Below are 26,221 nucleotides of genomic sequence, written 5' to 3'. Positions count from 1 at the left end.
ACATTGGCTGCTCTTCCAGAGGACCTGGGTTAGTTCCCAGGACCCATATGAGCGTTCACAACTGTCTATAACTCCAATCCAGAGGACCTGACACCCTCATACAGACATACATGTGGGCAAAAAACACCAATGTACTAAAAATAAATTATATATATATATACATAAAAAGAAAAAAATGTTTATGCTCTGGCTGCCCCAGGCCTCACGCTTTTTTTTTTCCCTCTCAGCCTGATATTCCTGAGGGATTCTAGTTTCTTTCTTTTTGTTTGCTTTTTTTTTTTTAAGACAGATTTTTCTCTGTGTAGTCCTGGTTGTCCTGGAACTAGTTCTATAGATCAGGGTGGCTTTGAACTCACAAAGATCCACCTGCTCTGTCTCCGGAGTTTAAAGGCATGTGCTGCCACCATTGCCCAGCAAGGGATTCCAGTTTCTTGGGGTCCACTGTTCCAGTCGTCTGATGGCTGGAAACATCTCTTTAGAATCCTCACTCAGGCCGGGCAATGGTGGTCCACACCTTTAATCCCAGCACTCAGGAGGCAGAGATGGGCTGATTTCTGTGGGTTCGAGGCCAGCCTGGTCTACAAGAGCTAGTTCCAGGACAGGCTCCAAAGCTACAGAGAAACCCTGTCTTGAAAAACCAAAAAACCTCACGCAGGCCAGGCTGGTTGTCCACACCTCCAGACTATCTGACTGCTGCCTCTCAGCCATCAACCCGAGTGTCTCGCCCACCTTTCTCTCCTTTTGCTTGATTTGAGAACTCCACAGTAACTCCTGCCATGCTCTCCTACTTCTCCTAGCAACAGGACCCCTTTCCCTGCCCAGTTCTGACACCTTACAGAAGCCCTTGCTGGGAACGTGGGGACAGACCAGACTGGGAGCTACAGACAACTGGCACGTGTCCCCAGTGCAATGTTGTAGGTCCCCTGAATTGCTCACCTGTCCAATCTGCAGTGTACCACAGTGAGATCCTAGCAAAGACAAGCCGAGCAGAGAGGAGTGCTGTTTCTGGGCCCCCAAACTCAGGACTTTTCAGTTATAGGGAGGAAGGATGTTTGGGTTTGAAGTGACCATATTGTCTAGAGGCACGACCCAAGCAGGTGTCTGTTCTCACAGGTGTATTCAAGCCTCCAGGTGCCCGGATTTCCTTTGTGAGCCAGTCTGCAGCTGAAGGCTTGGCTACTCCAGACATTCTGTTTCTTTCTTTTCTCACTGATGGGCAAGCTTGGAGTTTCTTTTCTTTTTTTTTTTGGTTTTTCGAGACAGGGTTTCTCTGTGGCTTTGGAGCCTGTCCTGGAACTAGCTCTTGTAGACCAGGCTGGCCTCGAACTCACAGAGATCCGCCTGCCTCTGCCTCCTGAGTGCTGGGATTTAAGGCGTGAGCCACCACTGCCCGGCAAGCTTGGAGTTTCTTATCCCGGCCATCCAGTGTCACTTTGTCAACAAGCTGGACTAGAGGTGAGAGATGTAAAACAGGTGTACAGACAGTTACTGGGGCTAGGCACGGTAGTACACACCTATAATGCCAGCACTTACGAGGCTGAGACAGGAGCTTACCGGTTCGGAGAGGTTCAGAGGCCAGCCCAGGTTATATATTGAGGCCTTGTCTCCAAAGCGGAAGGAAAAGAAAGCAGAGAGCAGGGCTGGGTGTAGTTGCTCGTGCTTATAATACTGGCCCTTTGGAGGCTTCTAGGAGGGGTGCCAAATTCAGGGACATTCTGGGCTACAGCAGTGAGACTTTGTCTTACAACCCCCAGGCCCCAAACAAAACAAACAAATAAAGCAAGGCAGCCTGCCCCCAAAGGAAAAAAAGAGAAAGAAAAGAGCAGTTACTTGCTTCCCCAACAGCATGATGCCAGGCTCTGAGGGCTCATTATCCTTCCTCCTTAACGCAGACTGGAGTGTCATCACGGGCTCTGAGGGATTCAGTAACTTGCCCAAGCTAGTAAGTGGCCAAGCTGGAATTTCAACCTTGGTCTTAAACAGCAGGAATCCTTGCCATTTTTTCAAAAACCGTGTCTCCACAGGGTATAGATCTGAGCCCCAAGGAGCTTCCTGTATGTGTGGATAGACAAGCTTCACCCCAGATATGTCAGAGATGCTCGAGGTGTGAGGACAATAGAAAGAGAGGAGATCAGGTTGTAGCTGGGTTAGAAACAGACTAAATACGCCGGGTATGGTGGCGCACACCTTTGAGTCCAGCACGCAGGAGGCAGAGGCAGGTGGATGCCTGTGAGTTCGAGGCCAGCCTGGTCTACAGAGTGAGTTCCATGCTAATACTCCGGATGCCATCAACATTGGGGTTTCCCTTCCAGCTACGAGGGGTCTCTGAAGGCACCAGAAGGAACTCAGAGCTTTGGAGTGGTATTGACTAAGAGGGTGACCACAGGACCAGGAGAGGTGTCCCAAGGCAAAACAAGATGGCATCTAGTTACTGAAAATACAAAACAGGAAAGATGCTAGATGACTAAGGGCTCCACTGTTACCGAGGGGGTGAGGAGGCCAAGCCATTTGCTAGGACATTTTGCAACCTTTACAAGAAATACTCATAAAGAGTTATAACAACACTAAAATAGAAAATAGGGTACAAAATTAAATGTCTAGTGTAAGCTCTTTTTTTTTTTTTTTTCAAGACAGGGTTTCTCTGTGTAGCCTTGGCTGTTCTGGAACTCGATTTGTAGACCAGGCTGGTCTCGAACTCTGAAACTCGCCTGCCTTTGTCTTCTGAGTGCTAGGATTGAAGACATGCACCACCACTTCCTAGCCAGCTCTATTGTATTTAATAGCAGTAATATCAGCCACACAAGATAACTGGGTGGAGGAGAGCAGGGTGGTGGTGGCACATGCCATTAATTCCAGTACTCTGAGGCCGAGGCAGGCAGACTTCTGAGCTAAAGGCCAGCCTTGTCTACAGAGTTCCAGGATACCCAGGGCTACACAAAGAAACCCTGCCTGGAAAAACAACAACAAAACAACCCTCACCAAAAGAAGCTGGGAAGCCAGGTTTACACAGAGAAACCGTATCTTGAAAAACAAAAAACAAACCACAAAGAAAAAAAGGGAGGGGGGGGAGGACTGAGAGTAGGGTGGGAGGGAGACAATAAAATATCGAGTACCAGTAGTTAAGATTCATGAGACCTACCAATGTTTTGCCCCAGTGGCTACTCCTCTACACTCACTTCCCTAGGATTTTTTTTTCTTTGTTTTTGCTTTTCGAGACAGGGTTTCTTTATAGCTTTGGAACATGTAGACCAGGCTGGCCTCGAACTCAGAGTCTCACCTGTCTCTTGCCTTCTAAGTTTAAAGGCGCGTGCCACCACTGCCCGGGTTAGCCGTTTTTAAAAATATGTATTTATTTAGGAGGTGTGTTTGTGGGCGCGCGTGTGGTGGTCAGACAGCAACCTGTACGAGTCAGTACTCTGTTCACCACGTGGGTTCCGGGGATCGAACTCGGTCACCGAGCTTGGCAGCAAACGTCTTTATCCGCTGCGCACGTCGCCGGTCCTTCGCTGTTTTGTCCCCACCTCTAAGCCAAAGGGCTAGCGGGGACTGAAGGAGTAAACAGGCAGCGGACCGAGTCACATTATCTCCGAGGCCGAGCCGAACCCGCGGAACCCTCAGTAAGCGCGAACCTGCGGACGTGGAGCCCGGCCACGCCGCCGCACACGCCCCCGGCAGCCTCGCGCGACGTCGCGCGCAACATCGGCCCCGCCCTCCGTGACGCACACCAAGGGGGCGGGAGCTTGAGGCCCCGCCCCCACCCTTCGATTGGTCGGCGCGCTGTCACCACGTCGCGGGAAGCTGGCGGGGTGTATGTGTGTGTGCTTGTGAGTGTGTGTATGTGTGTGGGGTTTGCTTTGTCATTCGTACCCGGCTGACGCGGCCGGCATGGCCGCACGCCTGGGCGCCCGCAGAAGGGGCCGGGGCTCCGCTCCCGGGACGTCCTCTTACATAAGGACGCGGCTGCCTGAAGCACATGTCGGCGCAAGGTCCGCACACGCAGTACACCACGCCGTTCGCTTCTCGCACGCCAGGCGGGAGCCCGCGGCGCCGCACCGCACGCTGTACTCCGGCGTGGGCCTTCCCACAGCGAGACCGCAGCCCAATAACCGCGAAACGCACCTTCGCAACAAGGCATAATATAGGATGTTATATTTATAGGGCCTATTTATAAGCCTCTATTTAACTCTTTTCTGATAGGCCCAGCCACGCGTCTAGACCCTTTCCTGATTGGTGTGTCCTTCTGTCCTTCAAAGAGGCGGGCTCAAGAGTCTGTGTTACCTCAGAGAGCCCCAGGATTGGCCCTGCACGGCGCGCCGGCGCCTTCGATTGGCCCGGTGGGCCGTCCGTCGGGGCAGAGGAGGCGGGGCGGGCGGCTGGCTGGTGCGGGGCGGGCGGGCCCCGGAATTGTCATTTCTTTGTTTCCGAAGGCGGAGGAGGCTCGGCGCCCCCCTCCCGACCCCCCCTCCCCCCGGTGCTGGCTCCATGTCTGTGTGACCGGCCGCAGGGGTAGAATCCAGGCCCGACGCAGGGCGGGCGGGCGGCGGCGGCAGAGGTGAGAGGCAGCGGCGGCGCGGCGCGGGCACCGGCCCCCCAGCGGGAGGATGAAGCGGCGGAACGCCGACTGCAGTAAGCTCCGCCGCCCCCTGAAGCGGAACCGGATCACCGAGGGTATCTACGGCAGGTGAGCGGCGGCGGCCGGCGTGGGCCCGCGGGTCCCGGGCGCCGCTCTGGAGGGGGCCCGGCCCCGTTATGTAACCCCCGACTAGGCCGCATGCCCGCGCCGGGGGCTCTCCTGAGGCGCGCCGCCCGCGGAGCACCCGGCCAGCCCGCCGAGGGTCCGCCCCGGGCCGCGGGGTGTGGCGAGGGCCGGGCGGAGGGCGCGGCGGGCGCGGGCGGGAGCCGCGGGGCCGCCGTTGGCCTTGGTGTGCCGGGGGGAGGGGCGGCACCCCCGCGTCCTGGAGCCCAGACGCCCGGGGGTCCCCAGCAGGCTGCGCGCCGGGCCCCCGACGGAGCCCGGGTCACGCTGGGCTCGGGACCTGGGGAGTTGGCTGCCCGAGTCTGAGGCTCGTGGACCCGTGCGAGGGGGAGGGAGAGTGAGGTCGCCAAAGTTGGGAGCTGCCAGGGGCCCTGGACCCCGGACCTCCCAGCTCGGAGCGAGGCCACGCCGGCTCCTCTTCCGTCCGTCGCTGCCCTCACGGGATCCCCACTTGGTCCGGAGTGCCAAGGCTGATACCCCCAGATCATGCCCGTGGCCCCGCTCCAGACCCAGGCTGCTGTCAGCTCCTCAGCAAACATTATTTTGACGATTGTAAGCAGACACGTTGCTCTGAACCTTTAGCAGAGCTTCTCTCTCCCAACTCAGATTTGGGATTTTTTTTTAAAATTCCTTCTTCATGAAGGAAAGTGGTGTCTCTTTAAATAGAAAATTGAGTCCACTCCTCCTGGAGAGGACAACAGGTTCACGGGGCAACTCGGTTGACTGTCACAGCTTCCCCAAGCCCAATTTGTGTATGGCGGTTTTTTTCCGGGAATGCCTCCGAAAGAACCGATTTCAGTGGAGAAGTCATCAGTTTATGAAAGAGAACGCTCAGCATGTGGCTATAGGCTTAATTGAGTCCTCAAGGCGGCACGGTTTTGTTCTCGCTGTGAGTCTTGGAGACATTTAGGAGGTAGCTGTTGACAACCAAGTTGTATCATAACTATACACCTTGCGCATGCGGTTGTTTACACGTGTGAAGTGGCTGCCCTCCACAGGCAGGTGACTGACCTAAACAGGAAGGGGGATTCTTCAAGTTTAGAAGGATTAAGAAGTCAAAAATCCTTGGCTAGATCCTCTTGTAAGGAGTCATCGATCAGAGACTCCTTGTTCATTCATTCAACAAACATAAATACTATCTGCTCAGCAGTGTTGGAGCCAGTCGGGACACAGCTGTTAGTAAAACTGAAGAACACTGTTGCTGAATCAGATGTGACGTTTAAGTAAAACTGAAAAAGCAAAACCAAATTTTTCCAGCAGATTGAATGGGTGGTGGCAAGTCTGCTTACTATAAATTCTTGAATGAAGAGAAGGCTTTTTTTCTTAGCCATTGAAAAAGATTAGCAGAACTTATTAATAGCAGCACAAGAACAGAAAACGTGTTAAAGTAGGCAAGTTAGGAGGACTGTGACATTTGAATTTCTATTTACAGTCACATAAGACGAGGCCCCTCATAACAAGATTGGGAACTCTGTGTTGTTTGCATGTTTTCTGATGTATATTAACTTCTTTTCCTATTTAAACCAATACCTGGTGTATGACTTGTACCTCAGCAGCCACTCAGTGTGTGCTAACAAGGAGTTTCTCTTGTAATGAAGATCCAATGTTTTACTAATGGATTTTAGACTTTGAATTTCCTTACCCTGGAGGTTAATAGTAGATACACCTTGTCCATCATTTGGTTTCATATGAAAACTTCAGAAAACCAAATGGTTTTCAGCTTCCAAGTCTGTCTGCTGTCTGTTGGGGATTCTTTGTTAAATCTTAGTAAAGGAACCTAAGTTTATTTCTAACTGTCTTTCTTGTTTCTTGTTTGACATAGAGTATTTTAGTTCCCTTATCTGTTTCTCAATGTTATGGAGTACTGCAATGAAATAATCATATAGTGTGTTTTATCCCCTCATTTTGTTTTTAAGGACTTCTTTGGACAGCTTCCAGTTAGTTCTTAAGAGAGCAGAATGAGTGGGCTAGTTATAAATTAGGACATTTGAGGATTCATGAATATCAAATTTCTGTTGATCATCAAATTGAAGTCTGTTTCATGCCATCTATTGCCTGTTTTGTTTCTGAACATCTGGCCAGTTTAGTCTCATTAAAAAGGAGCTATCCCCCAAAGGGCTGTGTTGACAATTTTGATAACCACTGTCTGCTGTTTCATAGCCTAACCTTTGGTGTTCATGTTCCCTGTCTGTTCAGCACTCTTGAGCTCTGGCATATGTGAGGGAGCAGCTGAGGTGGGAAGACTGGACTGAATCCCACCAGAGACCTAGGATTAGACTCAAAGTCCCAGCCCTGATGCTTTGGACCCGCAGAACAGCCCTGTTTTGAAGCTCAATTTTCCCATGTGTTAAATGAACTTTGAAGATAAACATACATACATACATACATTCAGTTTGTGTAACTCCTTATAAATTCCAAGATGTTATAGAGACATTATTTACCGTATTATTGCTGTTACAGTTAGCATGTATGGCTTAATCCTTTTCTTTTTTCATCTGAGACAGGGTTTCTCTGTGTAGTTCTAGCTGTTCTGAAACTGACTCTGTAGATCAGGCTGGCCTTGAACTCACAGAGATCCTCCTGCTTTTGCTTCCTTGTGCTGGGATTAAAGGGTGCCACCACCACCTAGCAGTGTGGCTTATTCTTTTTTTTTTGTGAAAGATTTATTTATTTATTATGTATACAACATTCTGCCTTGATGTATGCCCGCACGCCAGAGGAGGGCGCCAGATCTCAGTACAGATGGTTGTGAGCCACCATGTGGTTGCTGGGAATTGAACTCAGGACCTCTGGAAGAGCAGCCAGTGCTCTTAACCTCTGAGCCATCTCTCCAGCCCGTGTGGTTTATTCTTTAAGGAGGCAAGAAAGGTTAGATTTGATCCAACCAAAAGCAAAAGTAGAGTAGTCAAAACAAGGGGTCAATTGCTGCTTGATCATGCTTTAAAACAATGGTTCTAACTTTCCTGATGCTGTGATCCTTTAATACAGCTCATGTTGTACTAACTTCCAGCCATAAAATTATTTTTGTTGCTACTTCATAATTGTATTTTGCCACTATTATGAATTCTAATGTAAATACCTGTTTTATGATGAATTCAGTGAAAGGGTCATTCAACTCCCAAAGGAATGGTGACCCACATGTTAAGAACTGCTACTTTAAAAATCCTGGTGCTACTGGGCTTGGTGGTGCACACCTTTAATCCCAGCACACCTTTAATCCCAGCAGATGTATCTCTGTGAGTTCAAACCCCCAAATCCTGGTGCTTTTAATCATGGGCAGCTGTTACTGAGGTGACTATCAGATAAGAGCACTTATTGTCAGTACCTAGCTCCGTTGGAATTCTGTTTGAAGAGCCAAGATGCTATGAGTATTAATCTTAGATATTAGTACTGTATGAGTGTGTGTATGCATTATCTGAAGATCCAAACATTCTCTGAAAGTGTTATTCCAGTCAAGTTAATGATCAGAATTAAGAGGAAGGAAACAAGAATAGTATTACTGTTATTATCATAGAGCTTACATTTAGTGCAGTTAAAAAAAAAAGCCACCACAGAATTTAACATGCAAGGCAATACAGATGTTGAATGAATAGATAAATACATAAATATAAGCTAATGGATTCTATTCATCAAACCCTACATTGTGGTGGAGTTGTGGAAGGTCTAGGATAAGACATAGGTCCCCAGCTTCAGGGATTTATACTCTAGTACGCCATAGTAATACTCTCTTAAATTTGTACAGTGACGTAGAGGTTTCAAAGAACCTGGGGTTGTAGTCAAGCAAAAATATTTCTGTTGGATCAAATTTTAACTTCCTGTTTTAGTTGTTCGCTTGTCATGTTCGCAACTGCATTTTCTCCCTGTTCTGTTTTATGAGGTAGACAGTTACCACTAAAAGAGAGAATGCTTTTTAACCCAAATGAGGTAGACTTGAAAATTATGCAAGCAAGTTATTAATAATGAAAACTCTTCTTAATTATTACATACGGAAGTCCCTGGACTTCCTGGCTGTGAGTCCCTCCCCAAGCTTCCCTCACAACCGGCAGTGCACCAGGCTACTAAGCATTTCATTGCAGGTGGCGATTCTCCTGGTGAGATGAGTGTCTGGTGTGGTGTCTGACCCGCCCATGTGTAGTTCCCTCCCTCTCTCTCCCACCACACTACCCACTCCTTTCTTCTAAGACTTAAAAAGAGGAAGATATGGAGGTAAAAATACATTAATTATAAGACTGGACAGAAGCATTTTTATTAAAGTATATTTCAAATCTCTATATTTAAAATTGTTACTTAAAAGAGTAATGTAGAATAAGAACTTGGATTCAGTTATGCATTTCCAGCTTCAGGAAATGGTTTTCTTTCTGTTACTGGTGGTTGACGGTGGTAGCCTTCATTGTGCCGGCCTCCACTTGAAATGATGCCTGAAGCTTACAGTGCAGTACTGGACATGACAGCATAGGCAGTAGGACTGCCCTAGTTACATGAGACGTTTATACCTGTTTTTCAACTCCAGAGGCGTTGTTAGAAACTACCAATCTTTGTACTGTTCCTCTCCCTTCCAGTTTCCTTTTCCAGACCCTTGTCTAAATATGGCATCTCCCAAGGTTTTCTCTCTGTTGTTGTTCCTGTCTCCTTAATGATGTTTTCTAAGTCTGGTTTTAGATTCCTTAGGGCTATGCTTATTAAAGTCACTGGAGGCTGGCGGCCTTGATTGTACATGTGTTCTGCAACTGGAACTCCAGATTCCAGTGTCGCAATCTCACAGCCTGAAAGCATTTCTGTAATCTTGGTAGGCATTGACTTCAGACTGAATCTGACGTAAAAGACCTAGATACAGGCTCTGTATGTTCTAGAGGGCTTTGGGGAAGGGGTGAGTATAATGAATAAAGCAAAGTATTCAGCTAAACACTTAGGTTTGTTATTTCTATAAATTGCAATTAATTGGTCACACTGGAGTTTGTGTTTAATTTTTACTTGTGGTATATTCCCTTAAAAAAACATTTTATGATTCTTACTGTCTGAGTAGTTTTTGGTAAGTTAGTTTTATTAGATGTTTTTAAAAACCCTTTAGGGGACTGACTAGATGGCTCAATGGCTAAGAGCACTGTCTACTCTTGCAGAGGATCTGGGTTTGAGTACCCACATGGTAGCTCACAACCATTTTTAACTCTGGTGTCAGGGGATCCAGTGCCCTCTTCTGTGAGCACTAGGCATAAGGGAAGGCAAAATACCCATATATAAAATGAAATACTAAAAATAATAGCAAAAAAGAAAAGCCCTTCAAATCGTTGCTCCTGGGTTGAGGAGGGGAGGAGGGCATGCAGTTCAAGTTATCTGCAGACCCTGCCTGCCCTGTTGTAGGCGTGGTATTCCCTTCATCTTCATGTTGGTTGCTCAGGGTCCTTCTTGAACCTCCACAGTCTTGGAGGATGATTTAACTGTGGGCTTAGGAACTTGATAACTTGAGATTTTTTACTAATTTCTTATTCTTGTTATGTACCCTGTCTGCTATGGACTCATTCGGTATTCTGTGAACACTTATATTTCCAGAGATTTTTCTGGGCTATTTCTCTCAGATATGCCTGCTAGCTTGGTTTGTTTGCTTGTTTTGGTGTGCGTGTGCACTCAAGTGCAGTTTGCTGTTTTCTAGGCTGCTAACATCTTGTGGAGTCTACAGGATCAGATAAAAATCTCAGAAACAAGGCCAGCAAGATGGGTTGAAAAGGTACAGGCATTTGCCACCAAGCCCCACAACCTGAGTTCAGTCTCTGGGACTCACCTGGTGGAAGGAGACTGATTCCACAAGTTGTCCTCTGACCACCACACACATCATGATACATGTGTGCACACACAAAGTAAATACAATGAAACAACAACAACACACAAACGTAGTTAGGTAAAATATTGTAATTGAGCTACTTCATAAAGTATGGCATCCTCTTCAAATGCACTGATTGTTCTCTGGGCTTACTCAGTTTAGGTGTAATTATTTTACTTGGACAGTTTTCAGGAGTTGGGTTCTGAAGAACAAGTTGGCTGTGCAACAGGTGGCTCACATGAGATGGTGTATGCAGGCAAGAGCATAAGAGCATACACCTTCTCTAGACTTTCCGTCATGGGTCTCTTCAAACCTTTACATGACTCGCTCCTCATGACCTCACTTTTAGGCATGTGTGTGCTTGTGTCCTGGCAATGGAAACTTCTCCCCCTCTTCCTCTCTCCTCTTTCTCCCCCTCCTTCCTCTCCCTTCTTCCCTCCTCCCCCTCCCTCCCCTCCCTCCCTCCCTCCCTCCCTCCCTCCCTCCCTCCCTCCCTCCCAAGATGGTTTTTTTCTGTGAAACAGTCCTGGCTGTCTTGGAACTCTGTCTGTAGACAGAGATTCAACTGCCTCTGCCTCCTGAGTGCTGAGACTAAAGATGTGTGCCACTACTTCCTGGTTTTCAGTTTTTCTTTTGTTTTTTTTTAAAGTATTTATTTATTTATTATGCCTGCAGGCCAGAAGAGGGCACCAGACCCCATTACAGATGGTTGTGAGCCACTATATGGTTGCTGGGAATTGAACTCAGGACCTTTGGAAGAGCAGGCAATGCTCTTAACCTCTGAGCCATCTCTCCAGCCCCCTGTTTTGTTTTTTGAGACAGGGTTTTTCTAAAGCTTTGGAGCCTGTTCTGAAATTCGCTCTGTAGACCTCAAACTTACAGAGATCTGGCTGTCTCTGCCTCCTTAGTGCTGGGATTAAAGGTGTGGACCACTACCACCTGGCAACGATCATATTAGCTGGGCCTTCAGTACATGTGCTGAATCCCAGTACGCAGGAGGCATAGGCAGACAAATATCTGAGTTTGAGGTCAGCCAGGGCTACATAGTGAGACCCTAGCTCAAAGGGGAGGGGGCATGGTTATTATAGAACTCACCCATAGCTGTTTTTGTAAAGAACCTTTAATTTTAATTATTTTTTCAGTTTTTGTAGTATGAGGTGCGGGCTGCTTTTCTTACCGCCCGGCTGTCAGCCGCCTGGCTAGCTTATGCCCGAAATAATCACATGGAGATCTGTATTAATTAAATTGCTGCCTGGCCCATTATATCTAGCCTCTTATTGGCTAACTTTCACAGTTTGATTCAACCCATTTCTTATAATCTGTATGTCTCCACGAGGTCATGGTTTACCGGGAAAGATTCAGCATGTCTGACCTGGCAGCTTCATGGCGGGTGGCTCTCTGCCTGCCTCCTTCCTCCCAGAATTCTGTTCTGTCTACCCCACCCATCTAAGGGCTGCCCTATCAAAAGGCTAAGGCAGCTTTTTTTATTCAACCAATGAAAGCAACACATAGAAAGAAGACCCTCCTACACCAAGTTTTATAGTGTGTTTATAATTATCAACTGGAAATTTATGAAGACCTGAGTTTTTTTTTCCTTTGATTAAAGCATATTTGCTCATTTAAAAAAAGCAAACAAACAAACAAACCTTGGTTCTAGCCAGGCTACACAGAGAAACCCTGTCTAAAAAAAAGCCAAAAAACCAACAACAATTTATATTAGATTTATTCATTTTGCGTGTGTTTTGCCTGCATATACATATGTGCACCGTGTGCTTGGTGCCTGTGGGGGCTAGAAAGAGTCATGATATCTCCTAAAACTAGAGTTATGGATACTTGGGAGCTACCATGTGGGTGTTAGGAACCAAACCCAGGTCCTCTGCAAGAGCAGCAAGTGCTTCAGACCACTGGCCCATCTCTATAGCCCTACTTCTTTGCATAGACATTTCTGGTATTCATTTAAGCCACATTCATGTAGAATTAACAGTTTCTGCTTTCTGTGCTCTTTCAGTGGTGTCCTAACCTGTTAGTTCCCTTCCTGTCCTTCAGGTTCCTTTCCTGTAAAATAAAATGTTGTCCTGCCTGCTTCACAGGAGAAAAAAATGAGATAATTATAGGCACACATTTAGAAAACTTACAAGTGTGGTGTGATTAAGTAGATTACTATGTCTATGTGAATAGTGGATTTACTTATAAGTGGATTTCTCGTGTTTACACACTATCAACACAGTTTTTTTTTTTTAACAGAACTTGCCTCAAGTTTATTTGTAAAAACAGCATAAGGTCCTGAACATCTGCAAATACTGTGTAGGTGTTCATACCAGTCCATCTGTCTTCACACTGGCAGACTGCGACCTTTTTTATGGGGCCTTCACAGGGGCCTGGGCACCTTTGGGAGCCTGAGCTGCAGCTGAGGCCTCTGCCTTGGCTTGAACCTTGGGCTTTGTTTTTTGGAGCCTACGACCCCTGGCCATGTAGCTTCTAATCCGCTTCCCAAGCTTGGGGGTGAGCAATTAAAGCCAGACGGGTGAGTTTGGGGCTGGGGCCCTTTGGCACCTTGGGCTTCACCACCTGGGGCTTCACCAGGGCCTTGATGGCCTCCGCACGTGCACTCATGGCCTTTGCATTATTTGACTGCATGTTCTTCAGGCCTTTCTTGTTGTGCTTCTTGGCAAAGCGCATGTTCCTCAGGAACTTGGGGTCAACCCCCTTGAGAGATTCGTATCTTTGTGACCGGGGTTTCTTGATGCCTTTTCTGTGCCATTTCCGGGACTGGTTGTGTGTGGTGTGGTTCTTGGACTTGGCCATGGCTGGACGGTAATCGGCGGCTCCCGAAGCGCCTGCGACCGGAAGAGAAAGCTATCAACACAGTTTTTAAATTATTTTAAAAATTTCTGTGTGTGTATATGTTGCTGGCTCAATGGTGGTTTTGTAAGAGGCTGTGCATTGTCTTCTCTCCCCTATTTTGCTTCTTTTCTTTTTATCCCCAACTTCCTACTTTCCATACTACTAAAATTTCATACTGTTAAAAAGTATTTGGGGGGTGGGGGGTATTGCTCAGTGGGCAGAAACATTTGTGCAAGCTGAGGACCGGAGTTTAAGTACCCACACCTGCGTAAAAATCCAGGCATAACCACTTGGTCATCTAACTAGTACTGTGGGGTGTTGAGACAGGAGGATCACTGGGGCTTATTGGCTGCTGTGGGTTCAGTAAGACAAGACAGTAAGTGTAGCAAACTAGAGCAGCACACCCAGCATCCTCTCACCTCCATGTGTATACAGGAACTCACACACATATGCAACATGCATCACCCCCCCCCCCACCAAAGTGTTTTTGAAGCAGAAATTATAGAATTTCAAAGTCTCCACTTGCATTAGGTTACATTGTCTGTTCTTGATAGCTTTGTGGTCTGTCCTGCTCTTTATAAAAAGAAAAGGGTCATACCCCAAAATTATAAAAGTTTATTAGTGATCCCGGCCCCCCACAGGGTTTCTCTGTGTAGCAGTGGCTGTCCCTGAACTCAGAGATCCGCCTGCCTCTGCCTCTTAAATGCATGTGGCCCCAGCCCCTGCAGGGGTGTTCTTTTGAGGAAGTGAGATGGTGATTGGGCTTTGTGCTAGAGGATGTACAGGAATAGAAGTGCTTTGGGTAGTTTATTCAGCTAGAAGAAATTGTGCAGAAATGGGTGGGTGGGTTGGCTGGATTTTCTTTTTGAGACAGGGTCTAGTTAAGTCTTCTGAGTAAGTCCCTTTCTAATGAATCCACCAGGCTGGGATGAAACTTGTCATCTTCCCACCTCAGTCTCCCAAGTGATGGACTTAGGTGTATGCCCATACCTAGTTTTCTTAGTCTTTCCCTTTCTCCCTCCCTCCCCCCATTGTGCGTGCGTGCATACGTGTGTGTGTGTTACTGAATACTTGGGTCTATAATTTATTTAAAAATTTGTTTCTTAGAAGCCACAGAGAAACCCTGTCTCGAAAAACCAAAAAAAAAAAAAAAATGTGTTTCTTGCCCTGGGTATGTTGTTCAGTTGGTAGAGTGCTTACTTGACCTTCAGGAAGTCCTGGACTTGATCCTTGGCACTGCATAAACTACAGTGGTACAAGCCTATAATCCCACCATTTAGAAGACAGAAGCAGGAGGATCAAAAGTCAGGGTCATCCTCAGACATGTAGGCCATTTTAGATTAGCCCTGGCTAGAGATTCCATCTCAATGTATAAATGAATATCATATAAATAAATGTATAATTCCCCCATTCCCCTGACGTGGTTTCTCTGTGGAGCCCTGACTGTCTTGGAACTTGCTCTGTAGACCAGCCTCTGCCTCCCAAGTGCTGGTATTAAAGGCGTGCATCACCACACCCAGCCTGTAAATAAATATATAAATTCTTAAGTTTCTGGGGCTAAGAGGTCCAGGGGTCTGAACTCGAGACATCTGTGTGGCATCTAATAAAGACCTTCTGGCTACATTGTGAGGTAAAGCAGAGCAAGGCACTTTCAGCTTAGGTGTCTTCCTCTTTGAGATGAAGTCTTATTATGTTTTTCGGGCTGACTTTGAATGTGCAAGCTTCTGACTTGACTGTGTGGGTACCTAGGATTATAGGCATGTGCTTATAAACATGCTCCTGGCTGCTGCCGCCCCTCCTCCTCTTTTGTTAAAGATTATTTTATTTTTTATAATGTGTGTGTGTGTGTGAAAGTGAGTGTTGGTGCCCATAGAAGTCAGAAGAGGTCATCAAATCCCCTGGAGCTAGAGTTATAGTGGCTGTGAGCCACCTGATGTGAGTGTTAGGACTGAACGCTTGTCCTCTGCTAGAGCAGCAGGTGTTCTTAACGGCTGAGTCTTCTCTCCAGTCCCTTTCACTTATGAAACTATGAGCCTATGACTTATTTAATCCCAGTTACCTCTCTAAGGCCCCACCCCTGACTGTCATCGATACTTGAATTTAAGGATGAAGTTTGAACCTGAGTTTCAGAGGAGACCTCTAATCAAACCATGCCATGCTGCCGGTGCTTCTCAAATGTTAATATATGCACAGGCTAGGGAGCTGGTTAAAATTAAGGTTTAGGTTAAATAGGTCTGGACTGGGCCCTGAAATTCTGCTTTTCTAAAATGTGCACATGATACTGATACTGCTGCGCTCTAGACTGTACTCTAAGTAGCAGACTGCAATTACAGCCTGCCAGTGTGAGACTTCAGCAAATCAGAGAAAGGGGCTAGACGAATATTCTAGCAGTGCTGCATAACAGAGAAGACAGGGCTTGATAGGACATACCACGTACTGAATGTGAAAGGTGATTCAGTTGCCATTATGAGAGGACAAGAAAGCCTGGATTGGGATAGATGGCTGTCAGCAGAGCATTAGTCTGCCTAGGGAAAAGGTCAGAGACTGAGCATGGACGGCTAGCCCATGGTAATTATGTGTACTGCCAGACAAGCAGTTAGTGACAGTGGAAAGAGACGCACTGTCCCTAGAAGGAAGAAGAATGTTCACTCCTCATTCCCATTAATTGGGGATGATGAATCCATAGATGGGAGAGTATTGCTAGATGGATTCAAGTAAAAATGGCTGTAATTGACACTGATGGACCTAGAATGAGGGGAAAAAGCTTGTAGTTGGGATCTATTTTCAAAGATTTACCATGGTTAAGACAAGTAATAACACTTATTTTTTCTTAATTTCATCGGCAACTTTAACGGAAGCATACAGTACCTTCTATCAAAAATGTTATGATATTAGAAAGTATCATTTTGCAGGTGTGCTCTAAATTTTACTCACTATTTTTTTGGGGGGAGGGGGTTGAGACACAGGGTATGTAGCCCTGGCTGTCCTGGAACTTGCTCTGTAGACTAGCCTGGCCTCCACCTTCTGCCTCCTGAGTGCTGGAATTAAAGGTGTGCGCCACTACACCAGACTTATTCACGATATTTTATAATTATTTGCCATTGTCTATCAGAAATTTGGAATATCATCAAATTAGCCATAAATCATGTAATGAGCCATGTATGTAGAAATGTATCCAGTCATATTTTCTTGATGGATGAAAAGAAATGTTTTGAAATGTCCTTGGGATTGCATCTCCTTTAATATGACAGAAATCTCAGGATCTTCAGAATATAGAAGGACAGGGACTAATAAAGGCATGCTTCCCATGATCTCTCAAGAGGGGGACATAGTGAGCCTGAGTGTGCTGAACCTGGCATCTCTTGTAAACTCTCTCCCCTTTTTTTTTTAAGATTTACTTATTTATTATTTATGTATACAGTATTCTGCATGTATGTCTGCAGGCCAGAGGAGGGCACCAGATCTCATTACAGATGGTTATGAGCCACTATGTGGTTGCTGGGAATTGAACTCTGGACCTTTGGAAGAGCAGCCAGTGCTCTTAACCCCTGAGCCTCTCCCCAATCCTCTTGTAAACTCTCTAAACTTATAAATGAAGCAACTTCAGTAGAATTCAAGACTGAGTCTAGGGAAAATCAGCTTTGTTAATTTGCTGTCTCTAGATTTTAAAGGACACCTTCCTGAAAAGGAAGCCTGAGGGAAGAGCTAGGATGTAGCCTGTGTTTACTGTCCAGATTTATTTAGATGTCTTTGCTTCTTAATAGAATTGGCAATATCAAAGGTCTGAAAGAGCCGCACCCTGGCCCCAGTTCTTTTTCAGAATTGAAAAAGAATATTCACCAATAAAGTCCATTTTGTACTGCCTTCCGTTTAAATGATTAGGATATCAAAAAAAAAAAGTGCTGTCCTGTTAATGACATAGGGTGTTGCCTGCTAAACTGGAACTCTGCCATTCCTTGGGTGCCTTTTGGACAGAGCAGTTGGTAGTTAATGTTCATTTTCCACCTGGGAGTAATGACTATACTCATTCAGCCACATTGAAGGAACAGCTCCAGAGATTATAAGGCCGGGGGTGTAGCTGAGTTATTAGGAGCGTTTCCCTCTCATAAGCAAAGCCCTGACTTGGGTCCCCAGTACCTCATACACTGAGTGTGGTGGTGCACACCTGTAATTATAGCACTTGGGAATTGGAGGCAGAGGGTGATGAGAAGTTCAGCATCATCCTTAGCTACATAGTGCGTTTGAGGCCTTGGATACATGAATACTCTGTCTCAACAAACAAATGAAACAAAACAAAATCAGGGCTAGAGAGATGGCTCTGTGTTTAAGAGTGTTGTCTGCTGCTCTTCCAGAGATCCAAGTTTGGTTGCCAGAACCTACTTTGGGCAGCTCACAACTGCCTGTTCCTCTAGCTCCAGAGAATCCAGCTCCCTCTTTTGTATGTCCTCAGACATTATATTCACATACACATACTTGCATTCAAACACAGGCATATATACACAAAATAAAAAATAAATTATTGTGTTTTTTTTTTTTTTTTTTTGTTTTTCGAGGCAGGGTTTCTATGTGGTTTTGGAGCCTGTCCTGGAACTAGCTCTTGTAGACCAGGCTGGTCTCGAACTCACAGAGATCTGCCTGCCTCTGCCTCCCAAGTGCTGGGATTAAAGGCGTGCGCCACCACCGCTCGGCTTGTTTTGTTTTTTGAAACAGAATTCCTCTTTTTAGTGCTGACTGTCCTGGAATTCCCCGTATAGGTCAGACTGACCTTGAACCCCAGGAGTTTCTCCTGCCTCTTCCTCCCCAGTGCTGGGATTAAAAGTATGTGCCTCTACTGCCTGGCTAAATAAAAATCTTAGAAAAAAGAAAAGAAAAAAAAAGTTTTCTACATTGAAAGACAAGGAAAGGTAGGATCCACAGTTCAGGTGTAGATTTGAATTACCATTTGAGAGATGACTTAAAGAAAGAAGTAGGTAAGAGTAAACCAACCCAGCATTCCGAGGAGAGTCTGTAGAGACGCTTACGTTTCTCTTGGGTGACACTTAGAAGTGTCTGGGTCACAGGGCTGGTATTTGTTTAAGAAACTGGAAGCCATTGAGTGTATGCTTACCAGTTTACATAATACAGAAATACATTTTCATGCATGTGATGCTGGGGATGGACCCCAAGGCCTTCCACATGCTAGACAAGTGCTTTATCACTGACCTGTACTTCCACCCCTCCAGTTAGCCCCTTGCTAATTTTTTTTTCCCTGAGATGGGGAGGTGGGGAATGTAGCCTTGGTTGCCCTGGAACTTGCTCTGTAGACCAGGCTGGCTTTGAATTCACAGAGATCTGCCTGCCTCTGCCTCCTGAGTGCTGGGATAAAGGACATGTGCCACCATTGCCGGCCTGCCCTGTACCATTTTTAAATGCCTTTAAAACATGGCCATCAGACTGGCTTTCCTTTTTTAGTGCCTAGAAACAGTTCTGGACCAGAGGAAAATTTCTCTTAGTTTTGAAATCATTTATAATTCTAGGTATTTGCAGAACTCAGTATTTTTCTACTAAAATGCTTATCGCTTTCCACAGTCAGCTGTGGGTTTAAGGAGAGTGTAGGCTCTGTCTATAACTGGCCAACAAAACTGTAGTGCAGTGAAGCTGAAGGTGGGGCTTCAAATGAGATGGAACTGTTTCATCCTTTGGCTCCTTGATACTGAGCCACACGTCTTAGGAACTTATTACCAAACTCACAGAAATTCTAAGAATTAATGTTAGAAATTAGCAGCAGCGATGGAGACACAGTTTAGTGATTAAGAACAATTACTGCTGTGGCAGAAGACCTGGGTTCAGTTCCACATGTCTGCTTACAACCACCAGAAACTCCAGTGTTGGGGATCTGATGACCTCCTTGGACATCAGGCTTATACGTGGTGCAACACATACATACATGAGGGCAAAACACTCATGCACAAAATAATTATTACAAGAATTAAAATAAATTAACACTAGATGGCAAATTCTATATTGTTTAAGTATCACATCTCTATTCTTGCTGTTTTCTACTTGTGTGGCTTCATAGGACACAGAATCTGCAGACTGAATTTTGTTTTGTCCTTGTCCTCAAGCATATTAACCATTCTATATGTATGGAGATGCTTCTTACTTAGTTATTACAGTTCTTGATTTGTGTAGGAGCATTACAAGTAAGCAGTAAAGCACTTACTTAGTGTGTGCAAGGCCCTGGATTCAGTTCCCAGCACCAGGAGGGAAAATACTTTGGCTCTTTTTGGTCTGTATTTATTCAGATAATTAATTTGATCACATCAGCATAGGAATGCTTGCATTGCAAAGTATACAAGACTGGAAAGCTTTAAAAAAAATATTGTGCCAGGTTGTGATGGTGCATGCCAGCACTAAGGAGACAAGTAGGAGGATCTCTGAGTTCGAGGCCAGCCTGGTCTACAGAGTGAGTTCCAGGATAGCCAGGGGTGGCGCACGCCTCTAATCCCAGCACTCGGGAAGCAGAGGCAGGCGGATCTCTGTGAATTCGAGACCAGCCTGGTCTACAGAGCTAGTCCCAGGACAGGCTCCAAAACCACAGAGAAACCCTGTCTCAGAAAACCAAAAAAAAAAAAAAAAAAAAAAAAAAAGGATAGAAAAGAAAGAAAACAGTTGTTATTGTGTATGTGTGAGAGAAAGGAGGATTGGTATTTACATGCCAGTAGTCCGAGGACAACGTTCAGCCTTTTTCTCTTCCACTGTGGAACTCAGGTCTTCAGAGCAAACTGTTAAAGAACATTTAAAGTCCTGCTGTGGTGGCACTCGGGAGACAGAAGCAGGTGGCCCTCTGAGTTTAGGACCAGCCTAGTCTACATAGTGTGTTCTAGCACAGTCAAGGCTACACAGAAAAACTCTGTCTTGAAAAACCAAAAAAAAAAAAAAAAAAAAAAGCAACTAAATTTTAAAAATATTTTATTTTGTGTCTAAAAGTGTTTGGCTTGCATGTATGTCTGTACTATGTACATGCCTGGTGCCCTTGGAGGCCAGAAGAGAATGTTGAATCCCATGGAATTGGAATTGTGGGCAGTTGTGAGCTGCCATGTGGGTGCTGGGAATCAGTAAGTGCTCTTAACTGCTGAGCCATCTCTTCAGCCCTGAAGGGCAATTTGCAAATTATATTTATGTACTGGAAACTCAGCAACACATGTATATTTTGTTGACAAGTTCTTTGGTCTTTACTTTTTCCAATTTGGCGAAATGAGGCAGAGTTTAGACCCAGGACATTGCCTCCCTGTGGCAACAAATGTCATTATATCTGTCTTTGTCAATGGTCCTGATAGCTTCCACTAGCTTAGCCAGGGTTTTTCTCTTTGAGTTAACCCATGTGAAGGCAGCAGTGTTGTCTTGCTGTGGTCCAGCTGCCACAACCCTGGTATAGCAAGGGACCCACCTTTGGACACCAGGCAGGGAGACTACCAGTTCCCTTGGGGCTGTAATGTGTAATCACTGCCAGCTGAGCATCCCTGCTCCACCACCACAGTGACAGTATTGACCCCCACTCAAAGGACAGGTGATGTCTTAGCGCAGGCCAGCAGCTTATGCTAAGCCTATGGTCTCTGGTCTGTACTTGTGGGGTGACTTAAGCAACTGGGAGACTGTCTGCCAGTCCAGGGCCTGGGTGAACTGGTTAGTCTCAGGAGCCCCTTTCAGTGGCTGACAGGGGACAAACAGCCTTTTGCCACTGCAGCCAGGAGTAATGAGGCCGTTTGACCAAGCAGGTAAGGTCTTTGGTTAGATGTCCTGTTCACAGCCAAAGTTCTTAGGCTTTTGTCTGACCGGATCCACTACCCTTTGATCTGCTGCTGCTGTTTCTTTTTCTCTAGTAGATCAGGCTGGCCTCGAACTCACAGACTGGCCTGTGCTGAGGTTAAAGTTGTTTGCTGCCATTCTTGGTTCTTATCTCTGTCCGCAGGCTTTCTTACTCTAGATCATGTAACACCTTCCTGAAGTTTAATTTGTGTTTTTGCCGAGATTTTTGGGGTACAGCTTTGTATTGTCTCCTGAATGACTTGTTTCCTGACAGTGCTGAGTAGTATTACTTGGTGTAAAACCCTAATTGACTCTTTTTTTTTTCTTTCTGTGTTAATTTACCTTTGGTCTATAGCTGACTGCAGTTGTTATGTATACAGTGTTCTGCCTGTATGCTTGCCTGCACACCAGAAGAGGGCACCAGATCTCATTATAGATGGCTGCAAGCCACCATGTGGTTGCTGGGAATTGAACTCAGGTCTTCTGGAAAAACTGTCAGTGCTCTTCACCTGAGCCATCTCTCCAGCCCCAGCTTTGATAATTTTTGGGAAGTCAGTCATGTTTTGTTTGGTCAATGCAGATGAATGCTGTATAGAGAAGCAAAAGAAGAGAGAAAAAGCACAGAATTTTTGAAGCACGCAGAGGTGCACAGCAAGAATTTCCAATTCTCGAGCAGGTGTGGATGGTGAGGAAGCAAAGCAGCACATTTGAAGCCTTTCAGCCATGACATTTTCTTCTAATGAAGAACAGCGTGAAAGCTGTCGTTCTGAAAGTATTGCAGTATTTTAAAGTCAGACACTTAGCATATTTTTTTTTTTTTTGGTTTTTCGAGACAGGGTTTCTTTGTGGTTATGGAGCCTGTGCTGGAACTAGCTCTTGTAGACCAGGCTGGTATCGAACTCACAGAGATCTGCCTGCCTCTGCCTCCCGAGTGCTGGGATTAAAGGCGTGCGCCACCACCACCCAGCTACTTAGCACATTTTTAAAATTGTGGTTAGATTTAGTGTTTTTCCTCCATTTTAAGTGAGCTGAGCAGGTTTGGTCATCATCTTGACAGTGTGAGGCTTAGAGAGAAGGAGGCTTTTCAATCCAGATAGGCCACAGCAGCAGCTTTCGGAGCTTTATCTCAACTGTGTTCGTGGTAAATGAAGTTATTTATATCTATTTTAAACAGAAACAGTGCATTCCTATTTCTGGTTCTTCACGCATGACCCTGAATCCCTTCTTTTTATGTTTACAGTACATTTTTATACCTGAAATTCCTGGTAGTGTGGGCACTTGTCCTTCTGGCCGACTTTGTCCTGGAGTTCCGATTTGAATATCTGTGGCCATTCTGGCTTTTCATCAGAAGCGTCTATGATTCCTTCAGATACCAGGGACTGGTATGTTTCTATTGGATGTTTTCCAACTATAAGGGATTTAGTTACCATTCCAATTAAGAGAATATCTTTAGTGGCTGATACTGATGTGTTTTAAATGAATTTTGTTAACAATACTGAAAGTGCCTAATTGGGTCTGTGGATTAAAACTTGACTGTTCTAAGCCCACTGATTATAGCAATTCTGTTTTCTCCCCCTCCCCTCCCACTTGAGGGGACTGAGGAGACTGGGTAGAGGTTTCCAAGAGGGAGGAAGCACTCTGAGAGTGCTCTGGAGCTCTTGTCACTAGGTTGTAATTGAATTAACGCAGTGATTCCTATTGATCCCAAGATTCCTTTTATATCCTTAAAAATTACTGAAAACTCCAAAGAGTTTCTGTTAATGTAGGTTACAAAATAAAACAAGCTAGGTGATAGCATACACCTTTCATACCAGCACTCAAGAGGCGGAAGTAGGAGGATTTCTGTGATTTCCAGGTTCCAGGCCAGCCTGGTCTTCAGATTTGGCCAGCCAGGGTTGCAGAGACCCTGCTCTCAAAGAAAATGAAAAATGAAACAAACAAATAGCAGCTAAAAAGCCCAAAGAGAAAATAAAGCAAAAAACTAAATATATATTTATTAATTCATTAAAAATAACTACTTACCCAAAAAATAAAATAGAAAAGTAGTTCTGTTTTTTTTAGAGCTCTCTGTTTGGAAGAATCTCAAAGCCCCTCCAGGAGTTTGCAGTTCACAGGTTAGAGTTTGGGGCATATAGCCTGAGCTTATTTTTTGACTTATGTGTTATTCTCTTGTGTTCCATAGCTACACCTCATAACTAATTCTCCAATTCAGGTCTGGCACTTTGGTTAGAGCAAATCCATGCTTCCAAAAGATGTCTTCAAGCTTTTGTCTTACAGTAATGATAGTGGTGTCAGAGGAAGGCAGCATTATTAATACTACCACCAGCACATTTCTTGCCAGTGTTTTGTTCATCTGCATTCCAGCAAGCCTGTCCTTTAAGAATGAAGCTCTTTAGGAATGGTTTATGAGGAAACAGGAGGCTTTTCAGTGTTAAAGTTATTATTTATTCAGGTAACCTGCCTGTAGCATCCCAATGTGTTCACTGTGGTCCAGTCTCAGTTCTGGTCCGGTTCTTCCCCATGGTTTAAGAACCATGGACAGTATCACTCTTTAATGTTGAGTTAGCCCCTGCTTTTTAGTATATGTGCTGCTCAAGCAAGCTAGTAACCACTGCTTTTACGTGGTCTAGTCTAAGTGTTTAAAATGTCTTCTTGTTTATTTGCTCTGTATTTAGTAATTTTATTCAACCAATCTTTTAATAACATTGATTGAAAATGACAAGTTCTGAAATGTGGTTTTAATTTGTCTTTTTTTCTCTCTTCAGGCCTTTTCAGTATTTTTTGTTTGTGTAGCATTTACATCAAATATCATATGTCTCCTCTTCATTCCCATACAATGGCTCTTTTTCGCTGCTAGCACATATGTATGGGTCCAGTACGTCTGGCACACAGGTAAGTCTTAATGACATCTTGGTTAGAAATTTTAGATACAAGTTTTTAAAATGTGGGATCTTTGAATGATTTAAGATTGACATTTTAAAGTTGTCTTTCCCCAATACATGGTAATATGTCGTTTGACCTTTGGTGGTGGTGGTTTGTGGGTTTGTGGGGTTTTGTTTGGAGTTGTAGGGTTGGTTATTTGAGGCAGGAGCTCACTAGATAGTCCTGGTTGTCCTGAAACTCACTATATAGACCAGGCCAGCCTAGACTCATAGCAATCCTTTGCCTTCTGAGTTTGGGATTATAGGTGAACCCCACCAGGCCTTGCTCTATATGCTTTCATACATGGATTTTTTAAAAAAATTATTTGAGTCAAAAGCTTAAAGTTGAGGCATTTCAGTTGGTACCTCTATTGCAAAGATGTCAGTTTAAAAAGAGTTGAAGTGATTTGTGTTTAGTCGTTGATGACATTCACATGCCGTACAAGAAGACTGTTCACTGCATTTCAGTATTGGAAGGAGGGCTAGAATTCATTTATGTGAAACCAGTCATTTAACCCAAAAACATTCCCCCCAGCACCCCGGCACATAGTGGCCCTTCTACAATTGGAAATGTGCAATGGTCTGGACTCCTCAGCTATTCCCTTTGGGCTGCATAGGAGAAAGCAGTTCTTTATTCTGGATCACAAGTGTCCTTCTTGCACTTTTAACCAAAGGTGATGTTACACTTTGAGGCTTAGTGATTCTTAGAGGATCCAAAAAGGATTTATCCAGAACATAAGGGGATGGACAGAATTTGGCCTTTAAAGTTTCAGGGGGCCTGACAGAGTATCAAAATTTTATAGGACCCTCCCAGCTGACATATATCAAGTGATCTGAAGACCCTGTCATAGTCTCTTAAGTCCTTGTTTTCTGTAGGCAGAAATACTCCTGATGTCACTAGCTTTTTATTGTCTGGCATTTTAAGTATCTTCCCATTTTGTGCTCCTAATTCTTTGCACTGTATTTCAGATAGATGCTTATTGGTAGAGATACACAGTCAGCTTCCTTCTTTTTTCAAGCTATCCTGTTGTTTCGAACCAAGATCAGAAGAGAGATGTTGACAGCTCCAGCTAACTGAAAGCATACATGGCGTGTGCTGCTGGGGTCTGAGGACTGGTCCTCAGAGTCACACTGTTTGCAGAGCTTTGCGAAGCGTTGTTTTCAGACCTAGCTGTAACCTGTAGGATTTTGACTCTATGAGAGCACACCAAATAGTAAATGTTTTCTGGAGCAGCTTCGTCCTTGAGGCAACACTGCTGGAAGTGGTGCTGGCCACTGTAGAAGACAGCTAAGCCCTGCTGTTGGAGGGCTCCACTGTGAGCATGGTTTCTCCACTATAGGATTGGACTTGATTTTAAGATACCTAGAATGTTCTCAAGTTGACTATTGTCTAATCTAATTTAAGAGATTTTTTTTCTTTGAACCAGTTTTCCCTTGTATTTGTGTCTTCTAGGCCATTTATTTGTATCCCTGTCTCTAGAGCCCAGTTTTTTTGTCACCTGAAGATGGGGTAATCTAAATGTCTGAGAGCATCCAGCCCAGATGTGCTAGGACTCTGTTAGGCAATGGCAACTTTTCTAATTTCTTTAGTGTTCTTAATAGAACCTGTTGGGAACCCCCCCCCGCCCCCAGGTTCATAAAGTGACATACACATTGGAGTAGCCAAGTTGTGAAATATGTTTTAATTTGAAATAGTTAATGCTGAGACAACCAAGCTACATTAAATAGAAATATTGTGTTTCTGAAAAATAGGAATATAATGTATATAACTTGGAGGGCCATTTTTTCTTTCATGTGTTAAAATTTAAAATTCCTTGAGATTAAGAATGGTTAACAAGGACTGGCAAGGTAAGACAGCTTGGCAGAAAAAGGCACTGATGTAAAGCCTGAGGACCTGAGTTGGAACCCCAGAATCCTGTTGATGAAAGCAGAGACTTGACTCTGAAAAGTTGTATAGAGCCAGACTTGCTGTGGCATATACATATGTGTACACCCCCATAAAATACCTGAATAAATGTAAAAAATTAAAAAAAGAATGCTTGAAGCCGGGTGGTGGTGGCGCACGCCTGTAATCCCAGCACTTGGGAGGCAGAGACA

The 26,221-nt window shown here is 45.0% G+C and overlaps 1 protein-coding gene and 1 pseudogene across 2 annotated transcripts in view; one reads left to right on the top strand and one right to left on the bottom strand.

Moving 5' to 3' along the window:
• The first annotated feature begins 4,457 nt into the window (after window positions 1-4,457).
• The window catches only part of Maco1 (macoilin 1), a 62,237-nt gene continuing 40,473 nt past the window's right edge, over window positions 4,458-26,221 (top strand). Inside the window, exons 1-3 of one of the 2 annotated variants that reach the window (XM_075944897.1) lie at window positions 4,458-4,681; window positions 22,444-22,585; window positions 23,969-24,095. In XM_075944897.1, coding sequence (XP_075801012.1) covers window positions 4,602-4,681; window positions 22,444-22,585; window positions 23,969-24,095 — 349 coding nt within the window. In that variant the 5' untranslated portion in view covers window positions 4,458-4,601. Of the gene's footprint in view, window positions 4,682-22,443; window positions 22,586-23,968; window positions 24,096-26,221 lie in introns of those variants that run through there. The other variant, XM_075944898.1, reaches the window with a different exon arrangement.
• LOC142833740 (large ribosomal subunit protein eL29 pseudogene) lies at window positions 12,808-13,420 on the bottom strand (annotated as a pseudogene).

Source organism: Microtus pennsylvanicus, chromosome 13 (genome assembly GCF_037038515.1).
Source record: "Microtus pennsylvanicus isolate mMicPen1 chromosome 13, mMicPen1.hap1, whole genome shotgun sequence".
NCBI classification, from domain to species: domain Eukaryota; kingdom Metazoa; phylum Chordata; class Mammalia; order Rodentia; family Cricetidae; genus Microtus; species Microtus pennsylvanicus.
The sequence above is the reverse complement of the archived record's forward strand: the minus strand, read 5'-3'. Positions and strand labels throughout refer to the sequence as shown.